The sequence below is a fragment of the Pristiophorus japonicus genome, chromosome 7, assembly GCF_044704955.1.
Source record: "Pristiophorus japonicus isolate sPriJap1 chromosome 7, sPriJap1.hap1, whole genome shotgun sequence".
Classification (NCBI taxonomy): Eukaryota; Metazoa; Chordata; class Chondrichthyes; family Pristiophoridae; genus Pristiophorus; species Pristiophorus japonicus.
Window position 1 is genome coordinate 248,209,177 of NC_091983.1, and position 22,745 is coordinate 248,231,921.

At 43.5% G+C, this 22,745-nt stretch overlaps 1 protein-coding gene across 7 annotated transcripts in view; it reads left to right on the forward strand.

The window, feature by feature from the left end:
* enah (ENAH actin regulator) overlaps positions 1 to 22,745 on the forward strand; it is a 582,073-nt gene that overhangs the window by 407,253 nt on the left and 152,075 nt on the right. For all 7 annotated transcript variants that reach the window (XM_070885881.1, XM_070885879.1, XM_070885882.1 and 4 more), the window contains one exon: positions 19,824 to 19,908. In XM_070885881.1, coding sequence (XP_070741982.1) covers positions 19,824 to 19,908 — 85 coding nt within the window. The remainder of the gene's footprint in view (positions 1 to 19,823; positions 19,909 to 22,745) is intronic.

A 22,745-nucleotide genomic window follows, 5' to 3' on the forward strand; every position in this document is an offset into this window, starting at 1 on the left:
CCTTGACCCTGGCACCAGGGAGGCACAAAACCATTCGGGAGTCACGTCTACAGCCGCAGAAACGCCTGTCTGTTCCCCTAACTATAGAATCCCCTATCACTAGGGCTCTTTTGTTCTTTGTCCCTCCCCCCTGTGCAGCTGAGCCACCCATGGTGCCTTGGAATTGGCTCTGGCTGCACTCCCCAGAGGCACCATCGTCCTTACCAATACTCAGAAGTCAATATCGGTTTGAAAGCGAGATGGACTCACGGGGGGACCCTTGCGCTACCTGCCTAGCACACTTACTACGTCTGGTGGTCACCCACTTCCTCTCTACCTGCACGCCTTTAAGCTGCGGGGTGACCACCTCCTGAAACGTGCTATCCACGTAGCTCTCAGCCTCGTGGATGCACCGTATTGTCTCCACTCGTTGCTCCAGCTCCAAAACGCGGAGCTCAAGCAGTTGAAGCTGGAGACACCTCCTGCACACATGGTTGTCTCGGCTGCGCAAAGCGCCCAGGACTTCCAACATATACCGTAGGATGTGCACACCATGGGACTGAGCTGCACTGCCATCTCTCTAGTTAGACTTATCTAGTTTAAAATCTACTTGAACAGAAATAGAGAAAAGAGAGCTACTCACCGACCTCTGGCCTCCCGAACTCACTGACCTCTGTGGCCTCCCGAACTCACCGACCTCTGTGGCCTCCCGAACTCACCGACCTCTGTGGGCTCCAACCTCCAAACTCCTGACCGCCCTCGGGGCCTCCGAACTCCTGACCGCCCTCTCGAACTCTCGGTAACACTGAGGAAGACTAAATGCAAGACATTAATAAACTTACAGAATGGGCGTGTAATTAACAAATTAATTTCAATACAGATAAGTATGAAGTGGTGCATTTTGGTAGGAGGACTAAGGAGGCCACCTACTCCTTGGAAAATCCAAGTGTAAATATAGAGGCACAAAGGGATTCAGATTCACAAATCATTAAAAGTAACAACTCAAGTTAATATACCATTAAAAAAGTGCAAACAAAGCACTAGGATTCATTTCTAGAGGACTAGAATTCAAAAGCAGAGAGGTTAAGTTAAAGTTATATTGAACCTACTGTGCACCATTCTGGCCTCCATATTACAAGGACATAAAAAGAACTGGAGAATGTGCAAAAAAGATTTACAAGGATTATACTAGATCTGAGAGGTTATAACTATCTGAACAGGCTTGATAGGCTATATTCTCTAGAAAATAGAATACTGAGGGGTAACCTGATAGAGGTCTTTAAGATTATGAAAGGATTTGATGGGGAAGACATTGAGATGATGTTTCCACTGGTGGGGAGACTAAAACTAGTGGCCATAAATACAAGATGGGCAGGAATAAATCCAATAAGGAATTTAGGAGGCACTTCTTTACTCAGAATGGTGAGAATGTAGAACTCACTACCGCATGGAGTCATTGAGGCGAATAACATAGTTGCATTTAAGGGAAAACTAGATAAGTACATGAGGGAGAAAGGATGAGAAGGATATGTTGGGGTGAGATGATGTCAGGTGGTGGGAATCCTGTTTCTGTGCTGTAAAATGCTGTTATTTGCACTAGAAAAGTGCTCTGATCACATGACCTAATTGCTGATTGGGCCACTTGGAGGATAAGACACACCTAGTAGTTTCCTGGAATGTGCAATTAGAACCGCACAGCCCAAGTTCTCAGTGACTTTGCAAAATGTAACTCGAGCCATTCTGACTGCCGACTCCAGACAAGAGAGAGCTCCCCATCCCAGCCCAAGTTCCTGACATTAGCCCCCACCCCGCACCACAGATGGGGCATTGTGTGTGGGTCACGGATTGTTAAGAGGTTTATCGGGTATGAAGTGAATAGTGACAATGTTGTGACCACCAGATTTCATCGACTCGAATTATGTCCTTTGTCACACATGCACCGAGCTTTCTGAGAAATCAGGTGTCTGTGTAAATGGGGTGGGGTTGGAAGACCGTGATCCATCTTCCCTGAGTTCTCCCACTCCCCTCTCTCTTCCCCTAGTCGCGCTCTCTCTCCCTCCCTTCCCCCCCCCCCGCCCCTCTCTTTCTTACACCTCTGATGTTTTCTCTCCCACAGAAAGCTGCAAAAATGTTCATGTCGATAATCACAGCAATATTCTCGCCAAAAGTCCTGAATATAATCCAAAAGCTAGAAGCAGCTCCACGCGGTTCATGGTTTGGCACCACTTCTGGCTCCCTTGTATGTCGCACTGTGCATGCACGATTGAATCGAGCACGCATGCGCAAAAAGGGGGCGGAGTCCAATGCACGCGTGCACACACAAAAAACTAGTGCAACGAATCACTCTGAAAATTCAATGCAATTCTTTGAAAGCTATGGCAGTACATCAGGAAGCCCGATATAATTTCTACCCTACTGTCCCTATCTCCTTAGCTTAATGAGGTTTCTAAAGTTTATGGAGCATTTATAATTCAAAAGTTGCAACGAGTGCAGAATTATTACAGTCCATTAGGTTCGCTCATTCCTGTTACTTACTATCTCGTCGTCCTTATCCTTTTTCTTTTATTCCTCTCTCTTTACTCACTCTCTGACTCTCATTTCATCCTTTTCGTCAAACAAAAGCACTTTATTAAGCTTTTGAAATTTGTCCACTACCTTTTCTTCAAATAATTTTGAGAACCACCAAATAAGATTTGTTCAGGAGTGAGCATTTGCTAAATGCTACTAATGCATGCTAGGAAATTGTGCAGTGCTCAAACTAACAGTCACCACTCAGTCCAAGCTAAGGGTTTTGGGATAGGCCAAGGCCTCTAAGTGAAAACATTAATGAATGTGTTGAAGAGATAAGACTATTGAGTGGACCAATTTAATTATGTTATCCTAAAAGATGCAATAGTTTAAATTGTTTCTTTTGTTGAAAATGTTATTTTGGCTCGAGAAAGTTCAGTTATTGAGGGGGAAAATGCTAGATTAAACTTTTTCTCACTTTTCAAATGATTTGATCAATTCACCAATAAAGTGATCATTTTGGTGGGAATAATGAGAGGCAAATGGTACCATTTTAAAGGGGGTGCTGGAACAGAGAGACCTGGAGGGTGTGTAAACAAATCTTTGTAAGTGACAGGACAAGTTAAGAAGGCTCTTAAAGTGTATGGGATCCTTGGCTTCATTAATAGAGGAATAGAGCACAAAGGCAAGGAAGTTATGCTAAACCTTTATCAAACACTGGTTACGCCTCAGCTGGAGTATTGTGTTTCATTCTGAGCACCACACTTTAGGAAAGATGTCAAGACCTTAGAGGGTGCAGAAGAGATTTTCTATAATGGTATCAAGTATATTCAGTTATCTGGAGAGACTAGAGAAGCTAGGGTTGTACTCCTTGGAGCAGAGAAGGTTAAGGGGAGGTTTGATAGAGGCGTTCAAAGTTATGAATAGAGTAAATAAGGAGAAACTGTTTCCAGTGGCAGAAGGGTTGGTAACAGAGGACACAGATTTAAGGTGATTGGCAAAAGAACCTGAGGCGATATGAGGAAACATTTGTTTAATACATTGAGTTGTTGTGATCTGAAGTGCACTGCCTGAAAGGGTGGTGGATGGAAGCAGGTTCAACAGTAACATTCAAAAGAGAATTGAATAAATATTTGAAGGGAAAAAGATTACAGGTCTATGGGGCTGGGCAGGAGAGTGGGATCAATTGGCTAGGTCAGCCATGGATTTATGAAGGGGAAGTCATGTTTGACAAATTTGCTGGAATTCTTTGAGGATGTAACGAACAGGGTGGATAAAGGGGAACAAGTGGATGTGGGGTATTTGGACTTCCAGAAGGCATTTGACAAGGTGCCACATAAAAGATAAAAGTTACAAATATAGAAACATAGAAAATAGGTGCAGGAGTAGGCCATTCGGCCCTTCGAGCCTGCACCGCCATTCAATAAGATCATGGCTGATCATTCCTTCAGTACCCCTTTCCTGCTTTCTCTCCATACCCCTTGATCCCTTTAGCCGTAAGGGCCATATCTAACTCCCCCTTGAATATATCCAATGAACTGGCATCAACAACTCTCTGCAGCAGGGAATTCCACAGTTAACAACTCTCTGAGTGAAGAAGTTTCTCCTCATCTCAGTACAAAATGGCCTGCCCTTTATCCTAAGACTGTGTCCCCTGGTTCTGGACTTCCCCAACATTGGGAACATTCTTCCTGTATCTAACCTGTCCAATCCCGTCAGAATCTTATATGTTTCTATGAGATCCCCTCTCATCCTTCTAAACTCCAGTGAATAAAGGCCCAGTCCATCCAGTCTCCCCTCATATGTCAGTCCAGCCATCCCTGGAATCAGTCTGGTGAACCTTCGCTGCGCTCCCTCAATAGCAAGATTAGGAGATCAAAACTGAACACAATATTCCAGGTGGGGCCTCACCAAGGCCCTGTACAACTGCAGTAAGATTTCCCTGCTCCTGTACTCAAATCCCTTTGCTAAGAAGGCCAACTTACCATTTGCCTTCTTCACCGCCTGCATGCCAACTTTCAATGACTGATGAACCATGACACCCAGGTCTCGCTGCACCTCACCTTTTCCTAATCTGCCACCATTCAGATAATATTCTGTCTTCGTGTTCTTGCCCCCAAAGTGGATAACCTCACATTTATCCACATTATACTGCATCTGCCATGTATTTGCCCACTCGCCTAACCTGTCCAAATCACCCTGCAGCCTCTTAGCGTCCTCCTCGCAGCTCACACCGCCACCCAGTTTAGTGTCATCTGCAAACTTGGAGATATTGCACTCAATTCCATCATCTAAATCATTACTATATATTGTAAAGAGCTGGGGTCCCAGCACTGAGCCCTGCGGCACTCCACTAGTCACTGCCTGCCATTCTGAAAAGGACCCGTTTATCCTGACTCTCTGCTTCCTGTCTGCCAACCAGTTCTCTATCCACGTCAGTACATTACCCCAGTGCTATGTGCTTTGATTTTGCACACCAATCTCTTGTGTGGGATCTTGTCAAAAGCCTTTTGAAAGTCCAAATACACCACATCCACTGATTCTCCCTTGTCCACTCGACTAGTTACATCCTCAAAAAATTGCAGAAGATTTGTCAAGCATGATTTCCCTTTCATAAATCCATGTTGACTTGGACCAATCCTATCACTTTTCCAAATGCGCTGCTATTTCATCCTTAATGATTGATTCCAACATTTTCCCCACTACTGATGTCAGGCTAACCGGTCTATAATTACCAGTTTTCTCTCTCCTTCCTTTTTTAAAAAGTGGTGTTACATTAGCAACCCTCCAGTCCATAGGAACTGATCCAGAGTTGATAGACTGTTGGAAAATTATCACCAATGCATCCACTATTTCTAGGGCCACTTCCTTAAGTACTCTGGGATGTAGACGATCAGGCCCTGGGGATTTATCGGCCTTCAATCCCGTCAATTTCCCTAACACAATTTCCCGCCTAATAAGCATATCCTTCAGTTTCTCCTTCTCACTAGACTCTCGGTCTCCTAGTACATCCAAAAGGTTATTTGTGTCTTCCTTTGTGAAGACAGAACCGAAGTACTTGTTCAATTGGTCTGCCATTTCTTTGTTCCCCATTATAAATTCACCCAAATCCGACTGCAAGGGACCTACGTTTGTCTTCACTAACCTTTTTCTCTTCGCATATCTATCGAAGCTTTTGCAGTCAGTTTTTATGTTTCCGGCAAGCTTCCTCTCGTACTCTATTTTCCCCCTCCTAATTAAATCCTTTGTCCTCCTCTGCTGAATTCTAAATTTCTCCCAATCCTCCGGTTTGCTGCTTTTTCTGGCTAATTTGTATGCCTCTTCCTTGGATTTAACACTATCCTTAATTTCCCTTGTTAGCCAAGGTTGAGCCACCTTCCCCGTTTTATTTTTACTCAGGGATGTACAATTGTTGAAGTTCGTCCATATGATCTTTAAAGGTTTGCCATTGCCTATCACCGTCAACCCTTTAAGTTCACGGGGTTTGGGGGTAATATATTAGCATGGATAGAGGATTGGCTAACTAACAGAAAACAGAGAGTCGGGATAAAAGGTTCATTCTCTGGTTGGCAATCAGTAACTAGTGGGGTGCCGCAAGGATCAGTGCTGGGACCCCAACTATTTACAATCTATATTAACGACTTGGAAGAAGGGACCAAATGTAATGTAGCCAAGTTTGCTGACGATACAAAGATGGGATGAAAAGCAATGTGTGAGGAGGACACAAAAAATCTGCAAAGTGATATAGACAGGCTAAGTGAGTGGGCAAAAAATTGGCAGATGGAGTATAATATTGGAAAGTGTTGAGGTCATGCACTTTGGCAGAAAAAATAAAAAAGCAAATTATTATTTAAATTGAGAAAAATTGCAAAGCACTGCAGTACAGAGGGACCTGCGGTCCTTGTGCATGAAACACAGAAAGTTAGTATGCAGGTACAACAAGTAATCAGGAAGGCAAATGGAATGTTGGCCTTTATTGCAAGGGGGATGGAGTATAAAAGCAGAGAAGTCCTGCTACAACTGTACAGGGTATTGTTGAGGCCACACCTGAAGTACTGCATACAGTTTTGGCTTCTGTAATTAAGGATATACTTGTGTTGGAGGCTGTTCAAAGAAAGTTCACTAGGTTGATTCCGGAGATGAGGGGATTGACTTATGAAAATAGGTTGAGTAGGTTGGGCCTTGGAGTTCAGAAGAATGAGACGTGATCTTGTCGAAACATCTAAGATAATGAGGGGGCTCGACAAGGTGGATGCAGAGAGGATATTTCCACTCATAGGGGAAACTGAGACTAGGGGGCACAGTCTCAGAATAAGGGTCCGCCCATATTTAACTGAAATGAGGAGGAATTTCTTCTCGGAGGGTTGTAAATCTGTGGAATTCTCTGCCCCAGAGAGCTGTGGAGGCTGGGTCATTGAATATATTTAAGGTGGAAATAGACAGATTTTTGAGCAATAAGGGAATAAAAGGTTATGGGGAGTGGGCAGGGAAGTGGAGCTGAGTCCATAATCAGATCAGCCATGATCTTATTAAATGGCGGAGCAGGCTCGAGGGCCTACTCCTGCTCCTATTATGTTATGTAAAATGCCCAGTTGCCAACTGACCAGTCGTTGCAATAATACATTGGGTCTACGCTGGGACACGATTTTGTTGCACTGACTGCTGTTTTCTATAAAGTAAACCAAGTACTGCTCGGGATGTACTAGTTTTGAGGGATGTAATTCAAGTGAGGTAGAATTAATGGAGGTATCTGTGGTAGATTTGAGGTACCATGTGATTACCTGGTAGCCAAGTTTTACTGCCTAGAGCACTAATGAGACTTGCGAGCAATGTGAAGACTTCAGGCTCGGGTACTCAGTTGTTGACTTAAAATAGGGTTTCAGAGAAATTTTAAAGTAAAATATTTTGGCTTTTTGAAAGTTACTGTGGACTTGAACAGGTTCATCCCCAAAATTTGCACACCAGCCACCACATGGGCGTGACAGAGCTAGAAACTGAGCTAGAAACACAGCCACAAAAACAGTGTTCATTATATTTTCATGATTAGCTGGTCATATTGCAGTTTGTGGTTCTTGCACTGTATCATAGAAACATAGAAAATAGGTGCAGGAGTAGGCCGTTCGGCCCTTCGAGCCTGCACTGCCATTCAATAAGATCATGGCTGATCATTCCTTCAGTACCCCTTTCCTGCTTTCTCTCCATACCCCTTGATCCCCTTAACTGTAAGAGCCATATCGAACTCCCTCTTAAATATATCCAATGAACTGGCATCAACAACACTGCGGCAGGGAATTCCACAGGTTAACAACTCTCTGAGTGAAGAAGCTTCTCATCTCAGTCCTAAATGGCCTACCCCTTATCCTAAGACTATGTCCCCTGGTTCTGGACTTCCCCAACATCGGGAACATTCTTCCCGCATCTAACCTGTCTAGTCCCGTCAGAATCTTATATGTTTCTATGAGATCCCCTCTCATCCTTCTAAACTCCAGTGTATAAAGGCCCAGTTGATCCAGTCTCTCCTCATATGATAGCCCAGCCATCCCTGGAATCAGTCTGGTGAACCTTCGCTGCACTCCCTCAATAGCAAGAACGTCCTTCCTCAGATTAGGAGACCAAAACTGAACACACTATTCCAGGTGAGGCCTCACTAAAGCCCTGTACAACTGCAGTAAGACCTCCCTGCTCCTATACTCTAGTCCCCTTGCTATGAAGGCCGCCTTCACCGCCTGCTGTACCTGCGTGCCCACTTTGTGACTGATGAACCATGACACCCAGGTCTCGTTGCACCTCCCCTTTTTCCTAATCTGCCGACATTCAGATATCAGCAGCACAGGAGGACATTACCTGCACTTCTCACTGAGCTAGCAGTATTACTCCTCCCTGCATCATAACAAATGGGAGCAGCATTTGCATTTTTCCAGAGGAAAGTGGATACACTTGCATATGGAAAAGATTCAGTCATTGCTTGATGCTTCAACATCTGGACTGGTTTCAAATTATAAAGATGAGTGTATAGTTTCACTTAACTTCTATGCCATTTCGTTTGTGGTTTATTTAAGTGAATATTATGCAGGGATAATTGATCTCCACCAATGCTTAAATTTCTACTGAATAGAGATTTTTGCACTTGACATTTAGTGTCTGTTTTTAAAACTAATGCATACTGTGTCTCCCCTCCACTGTGCCTCCTCTGAATATTGTTGATTTTTTGTGGGAGGCCTAGATGATGTCAGCTGTATTATGTACTGAAGGCTGTTTGTCGGATTAATTAATGTATCTCATGACAGTATCTCGTTCTATCTGATCAATACCTTCTAATGCATTTGACCTTGGTGACTACTCCAAGTGCACGATGTGTTCCAAAAATACCATTGATTACAAGTGGAAAGATATGACTTGTTTTGTAATCTCTAATAGGTGCCCTATTTAAAAGGAAAAATTACACAGCTTCGCTTAATAGCTTAGTGAATTACTCCTGCACAGCAAACGAGCCAAAGGTGGGAAGAGCAAACGTTTCAAGAATACCCTCAAAGCCTCCCTGATAAATTGCAACATTCCCACCGACACCTGGGAGTCCCTGGCCAAAGACCGCCCTAAGTGGAGGAATTGCACCCGGTAGGGCGCTGAGCACCTCGAGTCTCAACGCCGAGAACATGCAGAAATCCAACACAGGCAGCGGAAGGAGCGTGCGGAAAACCTGTCCCACCCTCCCTTACCCCTAACGACTATCTGTCCCACCTGTGACAGGGACTGTGGCTCTCGTATTGGACTGTTCAGCCACCCAAGGACTCATGTTTAGAGTGGAAGCAAGTCTTCCTCGATTCCGAGGGACTGGCTATGATGATGATGAGTCAATTACGGCATCATGACAGGCCAGGAATGTACCTGTTAAATCCCTGGTTTCTGCTGAATGAAGTGTTGTAAGGTGGGGGGGTTGGTGGTTGCAAAAGGGACAACACTGTAATTGGTCTTGGTACCTCTGGGCTAGAGCTGGACAATCCTGCTTGAAAATGCATTTGTGGACATCAGATGAGAATAAGATAGCCTCGGCTCTGATGATCATTGTGAAAAAGCTCGGAATACTCTGAATGATCAGGTGAGTGAGCTACCTGAGGGCTATTGGCACCTACAGGAGAGGAGGAAAATACAAAATTGTGACTGGATGATGTGTTGCTGTGGTCTAACCAGGGCTTTGTATAGCTGTAGTATGACTTCTATCCCCTTGTATTCTACATATAAAGGCCACCATTCCATTCGCGTTTTTGATTATTTTCCACAACATTTTAGTGATCTATGTACATGGATCCCCGAGTCGCTTTGACGCTCCACCGTTTCCAGCTTTTCACCATTTAGAAAATACTCTTCTATCCTTTTTAGGTCCAAAGTGGATGACTTCACATTTGCCTACATTGAAATCCATTTGCTACAGTTTTTCTCATTCACTTAAATCTATTAATATCTCTTGTAATGTTATGCTTCCAGCTACACTTGTTTACAGTGCTGCCTCTCTGTCATTGAGCCTTATTGTCTAGTATGAGCAAGAATCATGGACTGACTGTGCTGGCAATCAGCCTCCTTCACAATTACATTTTAGAAAAATCTGAAACTCCTTTGTGTGACGAGCATCAAAAAAAACCTCCAGTCAATTAGGTGTGACTCTTCTGGCAGTATTCTAGATAAGTAGTTAAATTGGCTTAGAAAAATTAATTGTTTAATATCCTTTGTGGCAGGTGTGATGTAATTGAAAGGAGGATTGTTTCAATGCAATGGTAGTAACAGTCACAAGGGTGCTGCGGTATAAAACAATCCAGGATTTGGCTCAGTGGGAGCAAGTATTAATTATTCAGTCGGAACAGGAAATGCAGAGTGTTCTCATCAGGGCCAGGGCTCTGGGATAGGTAAACTTGACCTCTGATGAATAGAAACCATTCGACACACGGGCGATACAGATTCATAGATATTAAAATGGACCCCCCTCACTTATTTGTGAAAGAGCTTGTCAAACAGCATCTCGATTCTAGAGAATGAACAATATGGTTGAGAGGAAATCGGAAGATGTATTTGAGTTTGAAGCGATGATTGACCTACAAGCTGAGGAATCATATGAACATGTTCGGAGCTCCACTTCTCAGGATGAAAGTAATGGTATGTGGCACTACTTGTGCTGCCAAAAGCGGGACCAAGCCTTCTTTTTCACATGTAGGTGCCCTTCAGATGTTGTCTATAGAATGTTTTAAGCAGATTCACTTGTGTATCAATTTTTAAAAATTTTCTCTGATCCTGCTTAATTCAAAATAATCTGTAAATAAATGAACAGCCTACACGGCACACCACAAATTCACCATCATTTAAACTACATGGCGGATGATCTATCTGACTGCTGCTCAGTTACGAAGGAGTCATTTATACTGCAGGGCACTTGGATATCTCAATTGTGTCTGTGTTTAGATGTATATAAAATCTGAGCAATGTACTAACCCATGGATGATTAGTCCTGTGTAAACCAGTTGGTAAAGTGGAGACATCAATAAGTGGTACATCTGTGAGCTTTTGTATAGTTAGTGAAGCTTTATGTCTCAGTTGGTGTCATTAATCTTGTGTACTTTTATGGAGCACTGGCATTTAACAGTTGCTTTGGAGCTGTGTGGTCATTGTGTCAGGAAATCAGGGTACTTAGTTTTGATTTTCTCAGTCAGTACTGAAATCTGTGTACAATGGGCTAATAATGAATAGTAGGTGGATTGTATCTTCTAAATAGGTCTGAAATTGTTCAGTAACTCTGAGGGTGTGTTTGTAAATTGCTCCGAATTTACTCTAAAATAGGCTAGGGATTATTTTTGGCGATGTTGGTTTAAAAAAAAAACTTGCCCATATTAAATAGATTCGTCGGTCTTGAATATTTTGGGGTTTTAATTCGTTATTTTTCTCGTTTTCGGCATCTCTAATCACATACGTAGATAATTTGTAGCAAGTACAAGGATTGAACTGAAAACAATCATTATTTGTGCTAATCTGTAATGTAAACTGGACTGGACCCCATGTCCCTGGATTTGTGATGGTTTCTTGCTGACTCTCCATGGAGCGTCTCCATGTTTCTTTTTCTTGCTCCCTCCTTTGTGTGTCTCCTTCCTTCACCCACACCTCATTTTCCTTCTCACTCTCCGCGCTCTCCTCTCCTCTCCTTCACTCTTCTCCGTCCCTCTCTGTCTTGGCCACTGCCTCAGACACATCTTTTATATTGTGGGGCTGCTGTATCAAAAGAAGTTGTCATTTTCTGTGAATAAACCTGTTTTGTTAACCCCGTATGTACTGTGACCAAAAGGAAGAAGCCAGCAGAAACCAATTTGTCATGGGGATTACTGGAAGGAAAAAAAGTACCAGCTTGGAAGCTATTAAGAGCATCTAGACTATCAGATATCTTTGAACATAATTGAGGTTGGAAATCTGAGTCAATCGATGTGATGGTGAAGGATGCAGAGAAAGATGCTGCAGTCTGGCGTAACAATCATCGGCTGTTCTGTTTTCTAGTTCAGGCTGAGAAAGCAGAATGTGAACATTTCTCCCCCCTCCTGAAGATGTTGACTGCTGGCAGGGTATGATTGTATGGGCCCTGGCGCCCTTTGGTACTTTCGTCAAGTGTTTACTCTTCAGGAGTCCACACAGTGAGTATTAGCAAGCTATTAAACCTGGGAGGCACAACAGCTGAGCCTGATCTCTTCCTCACCCAACATCATCTACATTTTCCGCAGGTAATACGTTTCCACAGATACACATTAGGAGCAGGGACCCAGTTGATTTTCCTGTCCCTTTCCCAGGGTGTGGAGGCCAATTGTAGAGCCCTTACTGCTGTATACTTTTACAGGATTCGCACGATTAAATCTAGACAACCTATACTGGGGCCTTGGGCACAGTTGATGTCACATTTATCAACTAATTTCCCATTGCATGGCCAAGCAGGAAAGTGGCCACAGATCATTCACTTGCTGCTCAACATCATTTCTTCATCGAGTTTGATGCTTAAATTAAACCGCTGTCTGTCTAAACTAAACAAAGTTCCTTACTGCTACAACGCCTCAAATCCGGCAACCTTGGGACCGAGATCGCGCCAATTTTCGGATTTTTCCGGATGAGAAAACCAAGAGCGTACGTATGCTCCGAGACAGACAAAGTGCTAATGGTGGCGAGGGCCGGGTCGAGGGTAATTCGGCAAGGCTTGGACTGAATGCACGGCATTTAAAACAAAGCAGTGACGCTGATAACTAGTCCGGGCTGCCGCTTTTTGGACAATAATTCCAGATTTTATTTTACTGAATATCAAATGGGATTTTCTCAAATGTCTGGTTTTCGGGCAATTCCGATTTTCGGACAGCCGGATTTGAGACGTTGTACCTGTAGTCTTTGACATCAGAGAAAAGAAAGTATTGAATAAAGATGGACCTCAATTATTGATGTGAAAGTGGATTTTAATGCAGAAGAGATGGCAATGCTCAAAAACAAATAACATTAAAATAAAAGCAGAGAATGTTGGAAATGAGCAGCAGGCCTGACCGAGTCTGAATGAGGGAAAAAAGACAGGCTACCATCATCGGGTCCTGAGTCAAAATGCTAACTTCTTTCTTTCCCCTGACACTGACTGAAAGCCAATATATTTCTAGCATATACAGCCTTTGAATGATTACCTTATTAGTGAGGATTGTCATACACCTGGAGTGAATTGACCCTAATTTTCCCCCACCCCTGCTCCCAACTTTAACTTCATATGCAGTGCTCTGAGAGCTATGTTAGGTACTGTACCTCACGCACACCTACCTGCTCCTGTCAGTCCTGAACTCGCGAACTTTTATTTCCTGCTCATCTCGCTCTGCCTCCCAGCCGTGCGTTATTAGTTGTGTTTGTGTGCCATGGTGGCAGCATGCCAAACAAGTGCACCAGAAGCCGGATGGGGGAGCACAAGTAACTGGCATTTGAAGAGTAGAGGACAGAGTGCAGTCCGTTCAGAAACAAGTGAGTGTGCTCACTGCCAGCACCCACCATCCCTACACAACAGGTTACTGCACCAGCTACTGCAATCAGTGCAGGGCATGGAGGTGGAGCTGAGGGGTTTAAGATCAGAGAGACGCAGTCTGAAGGGAAGGGTGGATTAAGAGGGGAATCAGCCGTGGCTCAGTTGGTAGCACTCTTGCCTCTGAGTCAGTGTTGTGGGTTCAAGTTCCACTCCGGAGACTTGAGCACAAAAATCTAGGCTGACAATCCAGTGCAGTGCTGAGGGATTTCTGGTGAGACATTAAACACAGGCCCCATCTATTCTCTCAGGATGTAATAGATCCCATGGCACTATATCAAAGAGCAGCAGAGGAGTTATACCCATTATCCTGACCAATATTTATCCCTCAATCAACATCTAAAACAGATTATCTAGTCATTATCACGTTGCTGTTTTTGGGACGCAGTGACTATTTGTCCTAACTCGTGCTTCTGTGTATGCGTCGCCTGATGCATGTGTAGAAGCGAGTTAGGACAAATAGTTTCTGACTCTTTATCCCACTCCCCGCCCAGCGCAATTTACACTAATCCTTTTCTGCGCATGCGTCGGAACCAGCCCCAAACACCACGTTGCCTGCCGAGCCGCTCAGCCCAGGGCCTCCCCGAGCCCAGGGCCCCCCGCCGGGCCTCCCCGAGCCCAGGCCCCCCCCCCCCCCCCCCCCACCCCGGCTTCCCCGAGCCCCGAGCTGAAATGTTTGATATAATTCACCAAAGTCATGGATTCAAACAGTATGATTATTTAAAATATAATACGCCGTGATGGAAGAGTTAATGTACTGGAGAATGAAGTTAAATGCTGAATATGTCCTTAATGGTCATAGTGGTCACCTTGTCTTGGTAAGAAGAAATTGATTATCTGCAAATACTGTTTCCCCTTCCTGCCCCTCCAAAGCTTATTATGCCAGTCACACTATTTGTTGATTGGTCTAGCATTTGCAGCCAGGGTAATTTAAATAGAAACATAGAAATTTGCAGCGTAGAAGGAGGCCATTTCGGCCCATCGTGTCTGCACCGGCCGACAAAGAGCCGCACGGTCCTCGGTCAGCAACCCTGCAGGTTACATATAAACCAATGAACAATGGCGGAAAGGTAAAGAGCATCCGGCCCAACCAATCCACCCCACACAACTGCAATGCCCCTTATCATGAAACATTCTGCTCTCCATCCCAACCCGGAGCCATGTGATCTCCTGGAAGAGGCAAAACCCAGGCCAATTGAGGAAAAAAATCTGGGAAAATTCCTCTCTGACCCATCCTGGCGATCCAAACTAGTCCAGGAGATTACGCTGGCCGTATTCGATTCCCTGAAGTACTTACCATCGTATCTGCGTCAGCCAACAAGAGATTACCCAGTCTAATCCCACTTACCAGCTCTAGGTCCGTAACCCTGCAGGTTATGGCACTTCAAGTGCCCATTCAAGCACCTTTTAAATGTGGTGAGGGTTTCTGCCTCTACCACCCTTCCAGGCAGTGAGTTCCAGACCCACACAACCCTCTGTGTGAAGAAGCTTCACCTCAAATCACCTCTAAACCTTCCACCACCCACCTTAAACCTATGCCCCATCGTAATTGACCCCTCCACCAATGGAAATAGGCCCTTGCTATCTCCTCAAAATGTTATACACCTCAATGAGGTCTCCCCTCAGCCTCCTCTGTTCCAAGTAGAACAAACCCAGTCTATCCAATCTGTCGTGCCCTCATAGCTAAGATTCTCCATTCCAGGCAGCATTCTAGTAAATCTCCTTTGCACCCTCTCTGGTGCAATCACATCCTTCCTATAATACGGCGACCAGAACTGCAAGCAGTACTTCAGCTGTGGCCTAATCAGTGTATTATACAATTTAAGCATAACCTCCCTGCTCTTATATTCTATGCCTCAGCCAATAAAGGCAAACATTCCGTATGCCTTCTTAACCACCTTATCCACCTGGCCTGCTACTTTCAGGGATCTGTGAACAAGCACTGCAAGGTTCCTTTGTTCATCTACACTTCTAAGTGGCCTACTGTTTAATGTTTATACCTTTTCCTTATTTGCCCTCCCCAAGTGCATTATCTCACACTTCTCCGAATTAAATTTCATTTGCCACTGTTCTGCCGACCTGACCAGTAGATTGATATCCTCCTGCAGTCCATGACTTTCCTCTTCATTATCAACCACACAGCCAATTTTAGTGTCATCTGCAAACTTCATACCCCCTATATTCAAATCGAGATCATTGATGTATACCACAAAAAGCAAGGGACCCAATACTGAGCCCTGCAGAACCCCATTGGAAACATCCTTCCAGTCACAAAAACACCCATCAACTATATTACCCTTTGCTTCCTACCTCTAGCCAATTTTGCATCCAACTTGCCACTTTAGCTTGGATCCCATGGGCTTTTACCTTCGTGACTAGTCTACCATGTGTGGGACCTTATCAAAAGCTTTGCTGAAGTCCATATACACTACATTGTATGCACTAACCTAATCAACCCCCCCGAGTTACTACCTCCTCAAAATTCAATCAGGTTAGTCAAACGCGATCTTCCCTTAACAAATCCGTGTTGACTGTCCTTATTAATCCTTACCTTTCTAAATGTAGATTTATCCTGTCCTTCAGGATTTTTTCCAATAATTTTCCCACCACTGAGGTTAAGCTGACAGGCCTGTAATTACTCGGTCTATCCCTTTCTCCCTTCTTAAACAAGGGTATCACATTAGCAGTCCTTCTAAATCTAACGAGGGCTCGAAAATGATGGTCAAGGCATCTGCTATTTCCTCTTTTGCTTCGCTCAGCAGCCTGGGATGCATTTCATCCGGGCCTGGGGACTTATCTACTTTCAAAGCTGATAAACCCCTTAATACCTGCTCTCCTTTCCTTTGTGAAAACAGACGCAAAGTATTCGTTAAGAACTAAACCAACATCTTCTGCCTCCACACACAGATTATCCTCATGGTCTCTTATAGGCCCTACCCTTTATTTAGTTATCCTCCTGCTCTTAGTATATTTATAGAACATCTTTGGGTTTTCTTTAATTTTACTTGCCAAGAATTTTTAATGCTCTCTCTCAGCATTCCTAATATCTTTTTTTAGTCAGAACCATTGTAATGTCTGCCGTATAGTCACATAAATGACTACACCATGTTTTCATTTGTGAACCTAAAATCTTGTGTTAATAAATGAATGGCCAGTCACTGTGTTGTATTCCCTCACTCGATATTTTCCATTATCCTGTTGAGATCAGGTGGTTCAGACTGCAGTACAGTAGTCAATAAGTATTTAGTATGATGCACCACTGAATTGTTCCTGTCATCTTACTGAGATTGTGAGGAGAGGACATATCTTTCAGCCTTTTGGTTGTATGTTGATCAGAATTGGCTTACCCCTTATCCCTGCATGGTCATAGACATGTCTTGCTCTTTGGTCCTTTGCCGTTTAGCAATATTTTATTAGTTGTCACAAGGATGAAGTTTTATTTCCTTTGCAAGTAATCTGAATGGCAGTGCTTTAATAGGTTTAGCGTCAGTATTTTTCAACCATTGAGGAACCTAATGTTCTGCCATTTCTCCAAAATTCTCGATTCACGTGCTCTACTACTTGCCCTAGCATTTGATCACCGCACTTTCTGTCAAACAAATCTCTCCATGCTTCTTTCATAGGACGTACACCACAGAAACAGAGATTCAGCCCAACCAGGCCATGCCGGCACTTATGCTCAACTCAAGCCACCTCCTGTCTTCCCTCCTCTATCTCTGTCAGCATAACTCTTTGTTCCCTTCTCGCTCATATACTTATCTAGCGTCCTCTTAAATGCATCGATACTATTCGCTTCGACCAATCCCTGTGATAGCGAGTTCCACATATTTATCACTCGCCGGGTAAAGAACTTCCTTCGGAGTTCCTGATTTGATATCTTGGTGACGCATGTAGTGATGCTCTTCCCCACAAGTGGAAACATTCTCTCTCTATCTACTCTATCAAAACCTTTCAAAATTTTAAAGACCTCAATTAGGTCACCCCTTAGCCTTTTTTCAACCGAAAGGAGACCCAGCCTGTTCATCCTTTCCTGATAGGTATATCCTTGCATTTCTAGTATCATCCTTGTAAATCTTCTCTGCACCCTCTCCAGTGCCTGTATATCCTGGTCATAATATGACGACAGAATTGTGCGCAGTGCTCCAAGTGTGGTCTAACCAAGGTTCGATACAAGTTTAGCATAACTTACCTACTTTTCAGTTCAATCTCATGAGAAATAAACCCAAGTTCTTGGTTTGTTTTTTTATGACCTTGTTCACCTGTGTCGTTACTTTAGTGATTTGTGAGTTTGTACTTCGAGATCCCTTTGCTCTTCTACCCCATTTAAATTTGTATTTTCCAAGTAACATGTGACCTCCCTATTTGTCTTACCAAAATGTAATACATCACATTTATCTGTGTTGAATTTCATTTGCCAATTATATACACATTCTGCAAGTTTCTCCATGTCTTTTAATTTGTTGCAGTCCTCCTTAATATTGACTATTAACCCTCCCCCTTCCCCAGTTTGGTGTCATCCACAAATTTAGAAATTGTGTTTTTGATTGTAAAGCCTAAATCGTTAAAATAAATTGTGGTCCAGCAGTGATCCTTGTGGAACACCACTTCTGCCACTGTGAATAGCCACCCTTTCTGTCTTGAAACGAGCTAGTTATCCATTCTGCTACTTGTCACCTGATTCTGCATTCTCTGACCTTATTCATTAGTCTATTATGTGATACCTGATCGAAGACCGTTTGAAAATCTAGCTAAATTGCTAGATCTACTGCATTGCCCTTGTCTACTCTCTGTTATCTCTTCAAAAAATTCAATGGGGTTGGTCAAGCAAGACTTTCCCTTTTGAAATCCATGCTGACTATTCATTGTTGTGTTTGGTTTCTGGATATTCTATTTTCTCCTTTTAGTCGGGACATTTCAGCTGGGGTGGAGAGTGAATGAGGTGAAAACTTGGACATCTGCACCCGTGCTGCCTGTTCAGCTAATTGCAGACCGTGTCACTGAGGGGACAGGGTGACAGACCGTTCTTCCTCGTTCAAGATGAGGTGCCAGCTTCCACAAGCTGTCCCATCAACAACCCAGTCAGACACTAATGCAAACTAGGAGAAGAAACCATAGGTTGCTGGCTTGTAGCTCTTCACTGAGGCAGTGATTGTACCTTTGGATAAGAGCCCACACAGATCACCTGCTTTTACTGTGTATTTGTAATGGTTATATGGAAGGCCACATTTTGGCTATATTGGAAGAACAACCTAAGCCTATTTTTTTTAAATTCTGCCATTTAGTTGCAGGTTTTCTAAGTGGTGATGTGAGGCGTTGTGCTCAGAATGAACTATTCGTGTATGGAATGGTCAACCTCAAGAGTCACTGCTGTCCAATTGAACTGATTGCTTTTAAACGGCGTGTCAACCTGACAGCTGACGGCATTTTTGTTATTTACAAATAACACCAAGATTTTGCTGTCTAACTTTATGTTCCAAACTAATTTGTCATGCAGAGTTGACTTCAGCCAGTCAGTTGTGGTTATGTGGATGTACTCGAGGTGGTAGATTTACTTTTGTAGTGAGGTTAACTTTGAATATTACACTTGTATATAATTTTATATTAATTGTTACCTTGTATCCAATTCCTTTTTTACATAAAATATGTTGCACTAAGAAGTGATTGAAGGACCCAACGAGGAGATGCCAGGATTGTGAAGTGCATTTGTTCATAAGTTCATAGATTCCTGCTCAGTTCACTGAGCATTTGGTAACCTCTGATATCTCGCCCAATGGCCATTTTTTTTGTGTGACCCTGGATACTGAGTGTTGGTACTGTTTGCTTGTGGGGGGACATCACAGCTGAGCCCTGCCAGGTGTCTACATGGCACTTTTCAGTTGGGATCACTGGATAGCGATCAGGCATGGAAATCTTGGCTGATTTCCTCTCCCTAATTTAGGGATGCTGAGACAGAGATCAGCTAACTCAGTATGGTTGAGTGCTGATTTAACATAGAAACAGAACTCTGGGCAAACATTTTGTCACTTGAATGCACGGAATGGATGGTCATACTGTGATGTTGTACAGTGCCTTCAGCATTGGCTAGCTGCTGTTGGCAGGCTTTGAAGGTACAATCTGTTTATATACACAATAGAACTTGCTCTGGAGTAGCATTCTGTCCAGAGTAAAAAATGCTCATGAGTAAATGAATTTGTGTGCATGCCCTTCGGCCAGTATTGATATTGTGTAATAGGGTATCCTTTTGAAATGATTTTTCTTTGTTTCTGTGTTTCAGGTCCAACATTGTCACGGCAGAACTCTCAGCTGTTCCCACAAGTGCAGAATGGACCATGCCAGGAGGAGCTGGAAATTCAGAGGCGGTAAAGGCTCATTTGTTTATCTCGGAGAGATAAAAATGCTGACTCGCACTGAAGTGTGTCTAATGTTACATGCTGTCTATTCAGGGGGAGGGAGGGAAAATGGTTTGGATGGACGGGTATGATTTTCTTCAGCCTGACAAGTATGCGCATTAATTCATAGTCGGTTTGTTTCTCACACTCTCTTCCCTCTCTCCCAAATGGTCCCCACTTTACACGCAGCTGGGCATATATTTATATTCCATCAAGTCGAGGAGGATGTCAAGTTGCAGAACATCTTGGCATCCGTGTATGGTGTCTTGAGAGAGTTCATTAAAATGTTTCCATCAGTATAAATCTTGCATCACCATTGTACAGTTAAAGCAGATGTTGGCAGCCACAGCGAATGTTGCCAAACTCCCATGGCAATTGCAACTTGAAATAGATGGTTTTTATTTTCATAAAACCTGTTTAAAGTTTAAAAATTAACTACAAAAACATCTACTTTATTGAATTGGAAACCCTGTAAAGTTTTATTTATTCAGTGGAAAAGAACTGCCCAAGTTCAAAAGACTGCCAATAAAGCCCTGGTTAATTGAAACTGTGTTCCAATATGTAATAGATAAAGGTTCCAATTACAAAATTGCCATTTATCACCCTTTTACTGAGGGAAAACATTACCATTTTCTATTGGCATCCGTCATTTGGAACTTTGACCTCGTGTTCTTGAATTTTGTACATTGCAAAAATACTTTTGAAATCCATATTCTCCAAATGCCTCATAATTTTAAATACTTCTATCGAGTCTCTTTTCAAAAATGAAATGCTCTACGGTCGTTAACCTCTTGTCATAACTCATTCCTCTTCGTTCTGGAATTAATCTAGTTCTCCTTTGCAGTCCCTGCAATAACTTAATATCCATTTCAAAATAAGGAGATCAAAACTGTGCACAATACACCAGATGTGATCACAAGGCCAGATATAATTTTACAATTGCCTCTCGACTTACAAGTTGCACCTCCAGGCAGAGTTACTGACATTCTGTTCACTTTCTGCCTGCACCAATAACGGTAGCAAAGTGGTTATGTTATTAGACGAGTAATCCAGAGGCCTGGCTAATGATCCAGAGACATGAGTTCAAATCCCATCACTGTCGCTGGGGAATTTAAATTCAGTTAATTACATTGTTAATTAAAATAATCTGGAATGAAAAGCTAGTATCAGTAATGGTGACCTTGTTAGATTGTCGATAAAAACCCATCTGGATCACGAATGCCCTTTTAGGGAAGGAAATCTGCCTTCCTTACCCGGTCTGGCCTGTATGTGACTCCAAGGTGGTTGACTCTTAACTGCTGTCTGAAATGGCCTGGCAAGCCACTCAGTTGTAACAAACTGATATGAAAAGCAATAGTAAGAATAAAAGCGGACGGCTCACACAGCATCGACCTCTGCACCGGCTACGGACACGACAACGGCACACCCAGCCCAGTCTACCCTGCAAAATCCTCCTCACTAACATTTGGGGTCTTGTGCTAAAGTTGGGAGAGTTGTCATACAGACTAGAAACAACAGCCTGACAGTCAAAGAAAGAAAGACTCACATTTGTATAGCACCTCTCATAACCACCGGACGTCTCGAAGCGCTTTACAGCCAATGAAGTATTTTCGAGTGTAGTCACTTTTGTAATGTGGGAAACATGGCAGCCAATTTGCGCACAGCAAACAGAAATGTGATAATGACCAGATAATCTGATTGATTTTTTTTACATTGATTGAGAGATGATATTGCCCAGGACACCAGGGATAACTCCCCTGCTCCTCTTCAAAATAGTGCCATGGAATCTTTTACGTCCACCTGATAGAGCAGACGGGGCCTTGATTTAATGTCTCATCTGAAAGAAGGCACCTCCGACAGTGCAATATTCCCTCAGCATTGCACTGGGGTGTCAGCCTAGAGTTATCTGCTCAAGTCCCTGGAGTGGGACTTGAAACCAGAGCCTTATGATTCAGAGGCGAGAGTGCTACCCACTGAGCCACAGCTGATACTCATACTCACAGAATCATACCTTTAAGCCAATGTCCCGGATTTCTCCATCAGCATCCCTGTGTATGTTCTGTCTCACCGTCAGGACAGACCCACCAGAGGTGGTAGCACAGTGGTTTACAATCAGGAGGGAATGGCCCTGGGAGTCCTCAACATTGACTCATGGCTTCAGGTCAAGCATGGGCAAGGAAACCTCCTGCTGATTACCACCTACCGCCCTCCCTCAGCTGATGAATCAGTACTCTTCCATGTTGAACACCACTTGGAAGAAGTACTGAGGGAAGCAAGGGCACAGAATATAATCTGGATGGGGACTTCAATGTCCATCACCAAGACTGGCTTGGTAGTACCACTATTGACTGAGCTGGCTGTGTCCTGAATGATATAGCTGCCAGATGGTGAGAACACAAACCCGAGGGAAAAACCTACTTGACCTCGTCCTCCCCAGTCTACCTGCCGTAGTTGCAGCTGTCCATGACGCCATTGGTAGCAGTGACCACCACACAGTCATTGTGGAGACGAAGTCCCGTCTTCACACGGAGTACACCCTCCACTGTGTTGTGTGGCACTACCGCCGTTCTAAATGGGATAGATTCAGCACATATCTAGTAGCTCAAAACTGGGCATCCATAAGCTGTGGGGTTGGAGGAGATTACAGAAAATGGGAAGAGCGAGGCTGGGAGGGATTTGAAAATAAGGATGACAATTTTGAAATCGAGGTGTTGCTTGACCGGAAGCCAATGTCGGTCAGAGCGCACAGGGGTAATGGGTGAGTGGGACTTGGTATGAATTAGGACACGGGCAGCTGAGTTTTGGAT